General features: G+C 39.3%; 1 protein-coding gene across 3 annotated transcripts in view; it reads left to right on the plus strand.

Moving 5' to 3' along the window:
- SLC25A13 (solute carrier family 25 member 13) overlaps positions 1 to 15,835 on the plus strand; it is a 104,048-nt gene that overhangs the window by 31,747 nt on the left and 56,466 nt on the right. For all 3 annotated transcript variants that reach the window (XM_042044167.1, XM_042044166.1, XM_042044165.1), the window contains one exon: positions 4,762 to 4,877. In XM_042044167.1, the coding sequence (XP_041900101.1) occupies positions 4,762 to 4,877 (116 nt within the window). The remainder of the gene's footprint in view (positions 1 to 4,761; positions 4,878 to 15,835) is intronic.

The following is a 15,835-nucleotide window of genomic DNA, read 5'->3' on the forward strand; positions in this document are numbered from 1 at the left end:
CGTCTCTGTTTGGACTGTAGTAACTAACACTTTACTGAAAAATACCATATGCTTTATTTTTAGAAAGGACAAAATGTTCAAAAATAACACTTGGAAATGCCAGCGTTTTCCATTATTATTGGATATAAATTTATCCTCTAATGCAGCAATTTACACTATACTTAGTTTACCTAGCTTGCAGTGTAAAATAATAGATGTAGCTTCAATTTGTATCCCATTATGTTACCATGTTTAAATTGCTGATACAGTAAAAATATCTGCATTGATTTCTGAAGAAAACCTCTTCATCATTGTATTTGTATGTATTATTACAGCAGGTAATGGCTTTTTTTTCTTTGCATGGCTACTTGCAGACTTTCTGTGGTGGGAATGTGTCGTGTCTATGGCGTGTGCAGATACCATGGGTGTGAGCATGGAAGAAAGGAGAGTAGTAAATAGTGGTTTTGCTGCACCATACCCAGTTGTTCTGTTTGGACTGGTGCTCTTGTATGTGGATGCTTTTAAAATATCAAGATTTGAACCTTCCTGAATAAATTGTGCAGTATTGGCACTGATAATGAGGATGTGAAGGTGAAGGAAGACTTCGATTTACTTGGGTAGAATATCTTCAAAACTGAAATAAAATTTCGTAAACATTTCAGCTTCCTCTCCTTGTGCTGTTAAAATCACTAGGTTTTTCTCTGCTTTTGTTACATAAATGACTACTTGTTTAGGTATATAAAATAACTCTTAAGTAGTATATTGAAGTCCATGTTAATATGTGCTGTTTAATGACACCTAATGATATTCACTGAAGGGTTATGCTAAACCCAAAAGGGTGATGCTAAACCAGAGAGAAAACGTGTTACCCAGGCAACTACCCTTGTGCAGTATAGAGAAGTGAGCATATGGCTATGTAGTACACATTATTTCAGCATCTTTAAGCATTAAGAATCGCACGTGTAATTGACTGAAAAATTACTGCTCAGTTACTGTATTGTATGGTCATAATAGAAGTAAATGAATACGTCGTCGTTAGAATAGATCTGTTGGGAATCACTAGCAGGCTACTCTACTTAGGGAGCAAAAATACAATAAGAAGAAAATAGCTGGTTTAATTAACATGTAAAAATTGGGTTAATTTGAATTCAGCTGGCACAGCAGATATTAATGTCTCTTCTTTAACAGTCTGGCTAGAACCACACAATTTGTACACTTTTAATCTTCCTAGTTCTATGAATAATTGTTTTTAAAAATGCATATAGGGTTATTTTAAGCATCTATCTGTGACTTACTAGGGAGGTTATTGCTTCCAAGTACTGAAAAAGAATGCTTCTACCAGTATAAAATCTTGTATGAGTGTTAATACATGGAGTTTTAATCAAAGTCAGGCCTAGTAACATAGAATATGTTCTTAACATGGTGCTGGGATTCTGTTGGGATAGGTGCTGTATTTCTTTTCTGTGCTGTCATCAGTGTATTGTGATCTGTTGGTAAGGACATGTGCAGGTTGTTGTTTCACACGAAAAGTGGCTTTACTAAAATGGCATTGGCAGAGATTCTACATTTGTAATTCTAAACAATCCTATTCTAGAGTCTTGTCACCTGCTGGCTTATTTGTTCTTTCTGTGTGCATGTATTATAACCTTTGAGACAGAACTCAGTGCTTTGGATCTGTTTACTGTTCTGTCAGGTACGTAACCAATAATAACAAATAATAATGGCCTTTTATAGCCAGTAAGTCGCAGTAAATACGCATTGTAACAGTAAATATGCATCAATGCAAAACTGAGTAGGTTGCGATATATTGGTTTAAAATTGAAGGAAATGTTACTTTAGAAAAAATTTCTTTTGGCTTAGAAGGGATGGAAGTTTTCTTCCTTTGAAGACTGAGTATCTGTGTAGTCTGTGTCTAACAGTGGGGAGTACTTAGAGCTCTCAAGGAGTTTAAGGGACTGATAGATTGCTCGTGTGCTAACATGTGCATATGTAACAAGGCACGGGCTTCTTTGCCAGTAAAGCTTAAGGCATTCTTACATGTTTGCTGACATCATCAATTGTGAGTTTAATCTTAAGAATACCTGAGGAGGTTTCTTTTTATTTACTTCTTGCACTATGTTATAACTTAGGGTGGCAAGCTCCCAGAGTTAATTATTTGTTAGACCATTTCATACTCTACGTTTCTGTTACTTTTATTGCATGTATATTGAGGGAGGTAGTGTAGAACAGCTTTTAGGCCATCTCTGTGCTGTGCTTTTTTTAAAAAAATGTCCTCTTTTAGTCATCTTCTCATGTTTTTATGTTCCTCGTGGAAGTCTGCTTGTTACTCGGTGGACGTTTGGCTGCTGATGTGCAGCAAGCACACTTCAAGTGTTGACATAGGAAAGCCAGTAGATGTAGTATTTTTAGACTTCAGCAAAGCTGTTGATACTGTCTCTCATAGTGTCCTTCTGGACAAAATGTCCAGCACACAGCTGAATAGCCATGTTACATGATGGGTGAGCAACTGGCTTACAGGTCAGGCACAAAGGGTTACAGTGAACAGGGTGACATCAGGCTGGCGACCTGTCACTGGGGGGTTTCTGCAGGGCCCCATCCTCAGCCCTGTGCTCTTCAGCATCTTCATAAGTGACCCTGATGCAGGACTTACAGGGATACTAAGTAAGTTTGCCAACTGCTGACTTCCTCAAGGGCAGAGAGGCCCTGCAGAGAGACATCAACAAATTAGAGAGATGGGCAATCACCAACTGTATGAAGTTGAACAAGGGAAAGTGTCAGATTCTGCACCTGGGATGGGGCAACCCTGGATATACAGACAGACTGGGGAATGAGAGGCTGAAGAGAAGTGTTGTGAAAAAGGACCTGGGGGTCCTGGTCAGCCAAAGGTTGAAAATGATTCAGCAGTGCCCTGGCAGCCAGGAGGGCCAAGCGTGTCCTGGGGCGCATCAGGCACAGCATCACCAGCTGGATAAGGGAGGGGATTGTCCTGCTCTGCTCTGCACTGGGGCGGCCTCACCTTGAATATTGTGTGCAGGTTTGGATGCTGCAATGTAAGAAAGATCTTAAGCTGTTAGAGTGTCCAAAGGACGGCAACAAAGATGATAAAGGGCCTTGAGGGGAAACCATATGGGGAATAGCTGAGGTCACTTGGTCTGTTCAGCCTGGAGAAGACTGAAGGGAGATCTCGGTGCAGTCTACAATTTCCTCATGAGGGGAAGAGGAGGAGCAAGTACTAAACTCTTCACTCTTGTGACCCGTGTCAGAATTGGAAGAAACAGCATGAACCTGAGTTGGGGGAGGTTTAGGTTAGATATTAGGAAAAGGTTTTTGACTCAGGGTGGGGTTGGGTACTGGAACAGGCTTTCCAGGGAAGTATCACAGCACCAAGCCTGTCTGAGTTCAGGAAGGACAGTGCTCTCAGGTACATGGTGTGAGTCTTGGGGATGGACTTGTGCAGGACCAGGAGTTGGATTCCATGATCCTGATGGGCCCCTTCCTACTGAGCATGTTCTCTGAATTCCCATAAAACAGGTGACTGGAAATTGCTGTATAGTCATGGGTCATCATAACTTGATGGAAAAAATACCTTTTCCAACTTACTCAAACTCTTAGTTCTTCACTGTTACTGCATCCTGAGTAGAAGTTTTCATTGAACTGGCTGCAGTGTCATTTTGAATCAAAGTCCTAAGGATATAGTTAGTTTCCAGTAAAAATCCCTTGGGTTTGTGTGTGTTTCTTGACACTGGATACGCTGAATTTTGTGCTTTTCAGAAATAATCCTTGTTCCCCAGCTGCTGCCACATGAACCCATTAAAGCTACCTGCCTGCTACACTGACATAAAGCAGCCTGAGAGACGGCAATCTTAAGTATCCCAGACTGCCAGCAGGCCCTGCCACCACATATTTGAAGATGACTTTAAACTCTACAGCCTAGACATTAAAAAAGCAGCAAAATGGAAGAATAGTTGGCCTTTGCCTCTTTAAGAATAGAGTTTGATCTCCATTTCAACTCTTGGGTGTGACACAGAGAAATTAGAATGCTCAGGGTCTTTGCTGTATCAAACCTACTGCTGGAAACAATGCCAAGTTGTCTAATTATGTATTTCTGCTTATGAACTAACTTCTGGAAGGACAGCTCTACTTTTATCTATGCCCTACTACTGTGCTAGCACATTAGGAACCTGGCTGTAATGATGAATTTGAATAAACTGCTCTTGGGCTGAGGAAGAACAGGCAGACTACTGATTGAAATTTATGACTCAACATGCAGGACTGGAGGGCTGTGATGGATGACTAATAAGTTGCTAGCAAACGGTTAACACATTCTGATCGGTTCCTTCTGAAGTGAGTGGCAGCATGTAGGTCTTGAATGGATTTGCTTTCCAAAAGTGCTAAGTACTGAGTCTTGAGGGAAGTTACTCATGTCTTTATTGGCTCTGTCTTGCTAGTGGAGGGAGGTAGGCTCCCCTAGAGGGCAGTTCACTTAGACATTAAAGCTGAGGTGAGTAGCCATGCTGAGTGTTTTGCTTATTTTATGTTTTGTTGTGACTTGCTGAGAGGAATAATTCCTTGTTTAACAGACACTTCCATTTAGTGATATAAAGGCTTCCTGACATCACTGGAGATAGGGCATTTTAGGACAAATTTTAATCCCTATTGAACACATTTTGAACACAGTTTGGTTATGATCTTATTTCTTTTGTATAATCAGTATTATATTGTATTTCAGGTTTCTGCAAGCAAGTTGGTTTCATAGCTATTGCTTTTTCCTTCATCCCTTAGGCTGATATCCTTTCAAGAGTTTGTGGCGTTTGAATCAGTCCTGTGTGCTCCAGATGCATTGTTCATAGTAGCCTTTCAGCTGTTTGACAAGACTGGCAAAGGAGAAGTTACTTTTGGTAAGACATTCTTAAATGTGCATTCTTAATGTAAAAATCCCTACCTATGCCAAACTCTGTTTTACCTTCTGTTACTGTAGGAGACGGTGATTGGTAGCAGAACTACACTAAAGCCAAGCAACTTTGTCTGAACTTTTAAAATCATTTATGTGTGCACAGTATGAAGCCAAGGTCATCATCATAGTTTTCTCTGCAGAACTGGTCACTTCTCTTTTTCTCTTCCCCAACATGCTTGTGCAGGTCCAGAACAGCAGTGAAAGGTGACTATAGGAAATGATTGTAAAACTGCAAGAAAGTTCCCAGCAGACCTGGGTGAATATTGGATTTGAAATTATTACCCAGAATTATTACTTGTTTAAATTGGCTATATTTCAAGCTGGCTGACTTTTAACTCTTAAAACTGTATTCTGTGATATTTTTCAGTGATAAATTAATTACTGTGTGCCCTCTGCCATTCCCTCCCCCAGAAAATTCAGCTGTGCCTTGGAGGTGTGATGTTTGCACTGATACTGAGATACACTCAGGCCAGTATAAAACTTGACTAAGGGGACTGTTTATTTCTAGATATCCTAGAGATAGCTTTTGATATCTGCAGGACTATCTGCCATCTGCCTAATGACAAGGCCAATTCCATCTGAAAGAAGGATTTAGAATTTAGCAGCTTGGACTAATTTCTGATATTGAGCTTGCACTTCAAAAAGTATGGGGAATTCTTTTGCTGAGTACCTTCACTGGATAAAATTGCTATTTCTGATCTGCTACATTTGGATGTGGTTATTCATGTATATTAAGTTTTATTGATTGGTTGTTAAACAGTTCTAAGTGAATGGAAAATTTGATGACATTGACTCTTTGTCTTTCCAAAATGTATGGTTCACACATCCGTTGCCTTTTACTAGTATTTCCCATACATGTCATGCTCCAGTTAGAAAAGCCCTTCTCTTTCCATTTGAACTAATAAGATTCTGTAACCATTGCTTGAAGTATCTCTGTATTCCTTCCACCAGCTCCAAAAATCTGTATTTGAAGTTGCTGCCGGTGAGAAGACTTGTTGTCTCTTCTTGTGTCTGTTTTGGTTTTTTATTATTTTGGTAGTCTGTTGAGGTTGTGAAAGATGTGCTTTTTGTGTGCAATGTTTTAGAAGCTACTACAGATGATAAAAAATTTGCAAGAATTTCAGAAAAAGTTTCTGCAGATTATAACCTTGATGAAGGAAGTATTTTGTGCCTAACATTTCTGTGCATGTAAATGGGCAGAGAAGCAGTGAGAGATGCCATGCTTTTAAAACAGGAGGGAATGCATATTTTGCTAGGGTTTTGTCCTAGTGAAGGCAGACCAGAGTTCCTGGAATGTCTGTGATGTGCAGGTTCTTGTCTGCGTCAGAGCCTCCGGTTGCTTGGAGCACTCATTAATAATCTAGGAAGAACTGTAATCGTTTGATCTGAATGCTGAATGAGTCCGACTTTTTAACTCTTGGCATTCTTGTTCCTATTTTTCCTGCTGTCAAATGCTTCCCTTGGGGTTTGACACAGTGAGTCAAAGGATTTGTTTGGCATTTGAAGTCCATTGAAGTCCTTCTCGTGATGAGAGAAAATCCCATATCAGACTGTATTTAAGGTATTTGAAAGAGGAGACATGCCAACATTGGCAGAACCTCAGATAGCTTTCGTTTAATTCCTTCATCTCCCCTTTTGAAATCATAAATGTATTTGTAACTTCTGTATAGTACCTTGTAGCTACTACCCCAGCAAATGCCTGGACTGGGGAGGAAGGAAGAGCTGTCTCAGTGTTGTGCATTCTCAGTGGAAATGGTTGACCTTTAGACAAAGCTAGTTCCTTATTTTCTATTACAAGGAGGAAAAAGAAGTTTTATTTTCCTGCTATTATGAAAAAAACCCCTAGTATTTTTTATAAATACATTATTAAAATACTATCCTGTAACGTTGCCATTCAGTGCCTCAGTCACGCGTCTTTGAGGTTAACTATGAGATCTTTTTCCATTCACTTGAATGAGAGTGGTATCAAGTCCTTATCGAGGCTAGGAGACTTAAATAGGGGTTTTGTACACTGTGGAATTACAGTGTGAAAGGAACAGAAGAAAGGGGAAAGGATAATTTTTCAGTATACTGCTGTTAGGTGTTGTATCTCAAGGCTCTCATTTTAAGGCTGTACCTCATTTTATTGTTGTAAAGAAACAGCATCGCTTATCTCTGCAGTCATTGTTTTTTGTACGCTAAAATTATGATACAAATATTTTAGCTTATATCAAACAGAATAATTCCCAGCAGTGAACTTCACATTTTCTACCATGCAAATCCATCCAAATCTTCTTCTTCCATAGGTGCACTTGGCTCAGCGTCTTTGTTAAATGAATTAATAATGAGCTTTATGTCAATGAACTTTTACACTGAATGTGAGATCCAGGCTGTGGATACTCAGAGAAGTGTTCTGGGTAAAGAAGTTCCAATTTAACACTTTGCACTTTTCTTGAAAAATGCTGCACTCTTACTTTAGCTTTTGGGTTGGAAGTGTGTTTCCATTTTAGCTCTATGTTGGCATCTCTGCAATTTAAAATGTTTCATTTCTTTCGAGTTGCAAGTTAACTGTACCTGGTTCTTTGACAGAAGTATTACCTATTTAAAAGGGCTGATGTGCAAGCAGTGTGGGTACATGGTGGGGAGAAGTATTTCTAGTTTATTGCTTTTTGAGGTAAATTAAATGGCCACTAGTAAATTAGTGGCTAGTGGCTGATTGAGACTACACCTGGCTGTTGCATCATGTTGTAGATTTACTTTCTGCTGAAGTGTCAAAGCTTTGACAGTTTGTAAGGAGTTAAAGCTCTCAGCAGGAAAGTGAGAGGAAGTTTAGCTGGCTTTTAAATTCGAGGCAAAGAGCAAACCATTGCTTCTTACTGTTGAGTGTTGACAGGCACATAAAAGCTGATAATGTAAGTCCAGGGGTTTAAGAGACTTAGTAGAGTTGCTTTTTTTGTCGTATGACTGTATTTTAATGCCTCATTAAAGAAGCAGAGCCCTTTGAAATTCTTTACTAGATGGCATTTAAAAAAAGGTGAGCTGGTTGGGTAAAAAAGTGTTTAAAAACTAAGTCGTTGTAAACTTCATCTTTAATTTTGGATGGGTAAATTAAATCATGGCACCTAACAGTTCTGAGCTGTGAATAACACAGCAGTGATACCCAGGAACTGGAACTTACCTTTTCTGATACCAGTTCTCACAAGCCCTAGTGAAGGGCAAAATAAGCATTTTCCATGTTGATTTTGCTAAGAGAGTAAGGAAAGGCACAAAAAGAGCTGTGGTTACCTGAGTCTGTGCTGCCAACCATTATTGAACCTGCTTTAAAGATTTTAGTTCTGATTTGTGTTAGTTACCCACCAGACAGAAATTCTTGCTCTTGTACTTAATGAAATGGAGCTGTGGTATAAGTGTGTGTTTTTATGGCCTTGGTTTTCCTTTTTAGAGGTCCTCTAACTCAATCTGAAGCTGTTTCAAAATGGATGCTGTGTTGTGCTGCTTTGAGAAATACGAGTATGCTGTAAAATGTCAGTCCTTTAATTAAAAAAAAAACCAAAAACAACCTCCCCCCAAAGCCAGCAAAAACATGAAGGAAATTGGGAACCCAACCCCCAAATTTTTGTTAAGCGCAACAGCTGCCGATTTGAGCATTGTATTTTGCTTTTGTCTCTAAACAAGACTTTATTGGCATGCAGACAGCAGCTACTGTGGGTCTCTGCTTCTGTTATTAATTATATCAGTACAGTTCTTAGATAAACACATTAATTAAGGATACATCTTACTAAGTGCTCCTGTTTGCTGATACCTGATACTTGAATTGCCTGAATACTTGTTTGTAAACTTTCTAAAAGGACATAGCTCTTAGCAGAGGTTTAAATAGCTACATAGCTATTGTGATAAGCTTCAGAGTTTTTTCTTCTATGATAATGCTCTGATATTTTTTTAATACGCAAAAAGTTATTACAGAAGTTTCATCACTGCTTTCATGACCAAAGAATTAGGTTCTGATGGTGTGACGTAGCTCTTGCTTTTGTTACAGACGATTACTTGTTTTATACTTCACGCTGTACTTGCTGGTATGACTTGGTTCTTCTTACGGTATCTGTAATTCTTTTTATCTCTTGCACAACACCTAGCTTCTTGATGCCCAGCCTGGTACACTGAATACCACGTAAAGCAATGAAAAGCTAAATCTGAACCAACAAAATAAATCGCTGGAGCTGTAAGCTTTGATCTCTTGACAAACTGCAGTATGCAGTATTTATCAGTGATACTTCTGTTGCTGGTTCAAATTGACTTGAAACCCGTTGTAGCTAGTGATGTGTTAGCTTACACATCACAGCTTCACCTATACAGTGAAATGTTGTTGGTTTATAAATGACAGATACGGTGGCCCCAGTGGCAACATCACAAATGCAACATCTCTTTAGTCTCTGATGGTTTTTGTTGTTTGTACAATATTGGATTTTGCACAAATAATTGCCAGTTTTAATTACAAGAGGATGTAAAGTAGACTTGTTAGTATATTTATTTTCTTCAAAACAATTTTTGAAATCTTCTCAGACTTTTTTTTGAGAATTTCATTTCTAGACATATGTCAACTTGGCAAGTTTTTGTTTTGTTTTTTTTTCTTTTAACTAAAATGTTATGTAGCCAGGTAGACTTTGATGCAGGCATCTTAAATAAAAGAGAGCCTGTTTAGATACAAAGTGAGTCTGTCATTCTAAATATTAGGAGAAGCTTTTGTCCTGTTAAACTGTTTGGTTTCATTTGGTCTAGAAAATGCAACTGAGTTTTCTAAATCATCCAGAACTGAAATTCAGTGCTTCAGTTTGTTCTTTGTTGTTGGTTTTATTCTGTTGTTTTGTTGGGCATGGTCAGTGAATCATCAAACAATTCAGATTGGAGGGGCTGGTGGCAGCCATCTGGTTCAAACCCTTGCAGCACCACCATCAGGACCAGTTTCTTGAGGGGCAATATCTAATCAACTTTTTAAATAATCTCTGAGGCTGGAGACTCTGCAGCCTGTATGAGCAAGCATCTCCCAGTGTTTGATCACTATTGTAGTGGAAGACTAAATTACTGAGGCCTAGTTGGGATTGTCAGTGTTCTAGCTTGCATCCATTGCCTCTTGTCCTTCCACTGTGCACCTCTGTCTTCCCTTCACCATTCTGTTGGGTAGCTATAGACAACAATGAGGTCCTCCTTTAGATCTCCCTTCTCCAGGCTAAGAAAACCCCATTCCATCAGCCTCTCTATGCATGTCACATGCATCGTCCCCCAGCTGCCTTGTATGGAGAAAATAGAAGTGATACTCTGTTTTTGTTAGCAGGTTGTGCTGTTTACCTTGGTGAAAGTGATACGATTTTTTAAATTATTATTATTATTATGATTATTATTATTTCTCAGGGCAAGAGGAGTAAGTTTCTTTTTTATGCCCACAGGGGACCTAGTGCTTTTCAAACTTGAGGTCTTAGGGTGCTGGCAGTTTGTTGCTAGCTTCTAATGAGGACACTAAAGGTAATAAGGAAATGTAAGGCTGTTGCCAGTGAACTGAAATTATGGATAGCCACAGTTTAAATAGAAATATTTTTAAGGGATTGCATTCTGGAAAATTTCTGAAAACATTTTAAGTAAGCAAATTATGTAATAGTCTGTGTGTAAGTTCATGTTGTTATCACTTACATACAGTGGAGACAGAAGACGCAGACAAGCTTGAATCCAGTGCCTTACTTGCTGAGGGTGATGGCACTTTTGGAAAGAGCCTGGTTTTGTTTTGTTTTTTTGGTGGTATTTGCAGTGTGTATCACAGGTAAGAGAAGTACACAAGTATCTCAATCAAAAATTAGGGTCAAGTTGAACAGGATGCTGTATGGATATGTCATGAGAAAGTGAATTAGTAATTTGTAGAAGGGACAAGAGCACAAACAACCAGAGCAGGGGGAAGGTAAGAGGATTAAAAAGAGAACAATTTCAGCAGATTTGCGAAGTTGAAGTTTATCATGGATCTTTTTGGTTGGGAAAAATCATGGAGGCACAAGCATGTTCTGTGTGAAAATGTTTTCATTAAGGTAAAATTAATCTGTGAGACTGCTGAAAAGTTTGGCTAGGACAATGAATTATGTTCTGTAACTAGTGTCTCTCTCCTGATAGAGAATGCATGCTGAACATTTTTTAGGATTTGCACTGGACTTTATGGTTTGCTGCAGGCATTTTGGGGGATCTGTTTGGTTGTTGTCTTCTTTGAAGTCTACTTACAACATTTGATAGACATTTACTTACCAATACTGGTCTTCATCTCACCTCTGTGTACAACAGGTGCTGTGCAGCCTTCGTTGATTGTTCCAACCGCAAAATGAATGTAGTTCGTATCTGAACAGAAGTGACCAATTTTAGTGGGAGACTCCAGCCTCCTGCTTCTCTGCCCTGCTGTGGCTGCCTCTAAGGATGCTGGCACTCCACTGGGGCTGTTGCAGTACAGTCTTTTTTAATGCCTGAGGATGTGCTGAGTTAACCAATGCATTTTCTAAGAGCAACCCAACAAGAATCATAAGCTTTTGCTTCTCATTGTTGGGCTCCAGATGTTGGTATGCTATCTGGAGGTGAAAAAACATTTTGAGGGCATCCATTTTTTTATATATGTGGAGCTTTATTGCACTTCTTTAATGATCAGCTTTTATTACAAAAAGAACTATCCTGATTTTTAGAACTTTTATAGTGACATATGAGCAATGTTTTCTGAACAACTGAATGTAGATACCTGGGAATATCAGATTGGCATGTATGTGTTGTATGGTAACTTGTCAGAGATCTGAAGAACTGCTCAGAGGATGTTCCAGTTCAGTGGGTTAACAATCCTCTTTCTACAAACGACCAACTGTAGATTTGCACAGTTGACTATAATGGCTCCAATTTTAAAAGACAGAGGTAACAGAGAGGACTTCCAGTTGGTGGGGTAGTTCAAGAATACTACATGCTCAGATGGCTAAAATATTGTGCTTTCTGCTGCTACTTAAAAAGAAAAAAATAGGTGTGGAAAAGGTGGGAACATGCCAAATTGAGGGTCAGTTTCAACTGTATGAGGTCACTCTTTGGTTAACGGAGAAACTCTTTGGTAAGCTGAGGGTTAGCCATCTGTATATCCTGTTGGAAAAAGAAGTCCAACATGATTACTAGGCAGCATTTGGGGAGGAACCAAAAGCTTCCACACAAGAATATATTTTAAACCGTGTCAGAAGCAGTATATCAATTTAAGCTTGTTTTTTATTAAGATTTTTCCCCATCCTGTTTTCAAACTGGCCTGGAATTGCAGATTCGGAAGTAAAAACTTGAGCAGATCCTAAGAGCCAGAAAAGTGTTTTGCTATTACAGATTTTAATATGAAATTTCAAATAGCAAAATACATGTTTTTGTGGTGTGTGTAGTTTAGTTTTCTAAATTGGAAAATCTGCTGTTACATAGCAGTTAATGACTATTTTTTCCTAACATTTGGAATTCAGGACCTGATTTGATAAGCTGATAAAAGAAAACAAAACTGAAAACATATTGGAAGTGCTCAAAGTGAAAATTACGGTTTAGATAGGTTTGAGGGTAGATAGTTAGACATTTTAATTGAACTAAAATAGTTTTATCCTAATACAGTACAGTTGTGGGAGTACATTTTGTGGTGTATTTGAAATTGAAGTATTTAAGTGAGGGAAAGTGTATGTTAATGCTTTGCAAGAAAGTGATTTTTTTTTCTTTAATATCATCTATCTAAGCAAAATAGCTGTTAAAGACAGAGCTCTCAAGTCTCTTGCTGGAAAGTAAAGTGTAAAGTTCAGGATTATTTCTTTGAGCCAGGAGTTTGCTTTTATCACTTTGGTTGGTATATTAAATTGCTGTAGGAAACAAATATGTGAATTCTGAAGTAAATTTTTTATTGGTGGACAACTACAGTGAAATTAGCCCCTGCCAGTGTAAAACAAAAGGTCCTGAAAGTCCTGTGTTTTTATATCCCCATGATAGGGGTAACAGAAATGAGTCCAAATGATGATTTCATTTGCCCACGTGGGGCATTGAATTTGATATTCAGCTTTGGTTACACACAACCAACACTGGCTTATGTTAAGCAGCAAAACCTCCTGCTTGTCCATTACAATCCAGCACTAGTCCACACTTGGACTAACTCAAAATAATTAAATTGGTTAAAATTACCTTTTTTATTTTTTGAGTTAAATTTTGTCTTTGAGAACTTTATCTGGATTTGGAGGAGCTAGTCCTATGAAAAAATAAACTACCTCTTACACACAAAGTTATCAAAAGAAGTGAATTCTGGGGGTTTTCGGGTGTTTATACGCAAGTATGTATGTGCAGACACATTTTTTCAGGTGCAGGTGAAACTGACCTTAGTCTAAATGAGTCAGGTCCACTAAGGCAGGTTTTTGCACTCTTTTGAATGAATCTTTTTTAGAATGGCAGTGATAACACATGACAGAGCACAACCAAATTGCACTGACCTGAGCTGCTTTTTTCAAACCACCCCCCTTCTTGATACGTGCAATACACTCCCATTATTTGGAAATTATGTGCTCCATTTCTACTCTGCCAGCTTCACTTTGAGTATTCTACCAGATACTTTCTTTGTAATATTTTAAGGGAAAAATAACCTAATTTAATTTTTTTTTTTTTTTAATTCACAGTTGCAAAATAGGTTGTGGTCCATGTTTTGTGAGGAATTAAGAGGAAGTGAAAATACAACATTAGTTTATTATTTCAGGGCTTTTAACCTGTGGAAAAAGGTGGCTGTGACAGCCCTTCCTGCTCTTAATGCTTTGTTGAGGGAAGTTGGAGGGGTGAGTACCTTTCCTTTGCTGTCCTTAGTAATCAAACTATTCCAGCGTGTTATTCAATTCACTGTATAGCCACCATAAAACTATTTCGACTGTTTCCTTAACAAAGCAGCGGGGAGATGAAGAAGGTGATTGTAATGCTTGTACTTCCAGAGTGTTGTTCTTCTACATAAATGGGGATAAATGGAAAACCCAGCCAAGTACTCGGACTACTCATCATTCCACATCTTACCTGAACAGATGTGATGTTGACATACATTCTCCAAAATAAAAGTCATCATTGTCAAGGATGGAAATAAATTCTAACCATCTGTGAATTTGGAGTTCACAGCAGTAAATAAAAACCTAAGAAAACAAAATAAAACCCAAAAATAAGACATCCCAAACCTTGGATAAATCCCAACAATTCCAGTAAAACAAGATAATACAAAGAATTATTACTTGAATATTTCTGACGTACATATGTATATACAGACACACACACATATATATATATATATATGTACCTGTCTCTGTACACATATGCTTTTATATATACACACACACACATATATATATATATGTGTGGAAGGTATCTTTTCAGCTTTATACCGGCTAGCGCTTGTATTCCAATGCCTTAGAAAGCGCTTGTATTCCAAAGCCTCGAGCAGCCCGGAGGGGTAGCACGGGCGATCTAGCACTTTAGTAGCTCTAAAATCGGTACCTGTATCAGCTGCAAAGCAAATACCATCAGCAGAAGCAAAGAGGGAGAAATATAGCTCCCTGCTCACTCAATTCCCTGCAGTTAGAAGCTTTCAAATGAGACAGATAACCAGAGATGTTCACAGGAAAGTAGCTGAGCTGAGAGCTATATTTCTCCCTCTTTGCTTCTGCTGATGGTGTTTGCTTTGCAGCTGATACAGGTACCGATTTTAGAGCTACTAAAGTGCTAGATCGCCCGTGCTACCCCTCCGGGCTGCTCGAGGCTTTCTAAGGCATTGGAATACAAGCGCTAGCTGGTATAAAGCTGAAAAGATACCTTCCACATATATGTACCTGTCTCTGTACACATATGCTTTTACACAAGTTTATTGTTCTTCCAAGATGTCATAAGTGAAGCAATCCTGGCAGCAGGCTGGCTTGGCAGAGCAAGGATCTACTTTGGAGCTAAGGCAAAAAAAGAAGGTGTATGTCCAGTCCATTTTACAGAGAACATTCATATGGCTCAAACTCAACTGGAGTTGAAGCTGGCCAGAAATGCGGGGGACAAAAAATTTTTTTTAAATATACTAATGGCAAAATGCAGTCCAGAAATAACATTGTCTCATTACATTATGAGAATGGTCACCTCACAAACAGCGACATAGACAAGGCAGAGATGTTTAACGCTTTCTTTGCTGTTGTCTTCAACATGAATGATGGGCTAAGGGGGTCTCAGTGCTCTGAACTGAACCATAGGACCTGAGGGAATAGCATGAAACCGTGTCAGGAGGGATTTAGGTTAGGTAATAGCAAAAGGTTCTTTGCTCAGAGGGTGGCTGGGCACTGGAACAGGTTCCCCAGGGAAGTGGTCACAGCACCAAACCTGGCAGAGTTCACGAAGCGTTTGAACGATGTTCTCAGGCACATGGTGTGAATCTTGGGGTTGCTCTGTGCAGGGCTAGGAGATGGACTTCAGTGATTGTTGTGAGTCCCATCCAGCTCAGGATATTCTACTATTCTGTGATTTTTCCCTGTCCAGGAGGAGCAGGAGCTGGCTGTTCCACCAGACAGACAGCCCTGATGTGAGTGAGAGTGCCAAGAGGCTGGCACCTGGGCACAGCTCTCACTGGCAAGGAGTGCCGTCCCATGCTACCTGAGCACGGACAGAAAAGCAGGTCTGGTGACAGTGACCAGGGTCGGCCAGACATGTCCATAGGGATGAGACAGGTCCAAGATAAGGCTGGGAACTTAAGTCAGGGGGTTGGGGTCACTGAGGTGCAGGCATCCCTACAGCAAGCCTCATCAAGAGAGATTAAGACCTGAGATGAGGCTTCTCCCAGCTCTTTCTCCTGCAGTGCTGTGCCTGGACCCGTATCCCTCATGCTTGTGCATGGGTCATGGGGAAGAAGTTGCA

Source organism: Corvus kubaryi, unplaced genomic scaffold (assembly GCF_017639235.1).
Source record: "Corvus kubaryi isolate FWS band 111438036 unplaced genomic scaffold, C.kubaryi_AGA036_p1.0 37398, whole genome shotgun sequence".
NCBI lineage: Eukaryota > Metazoa > Chordata > Aves > Passeriformes > Corvidae > Corvus > Corvus kubaryi.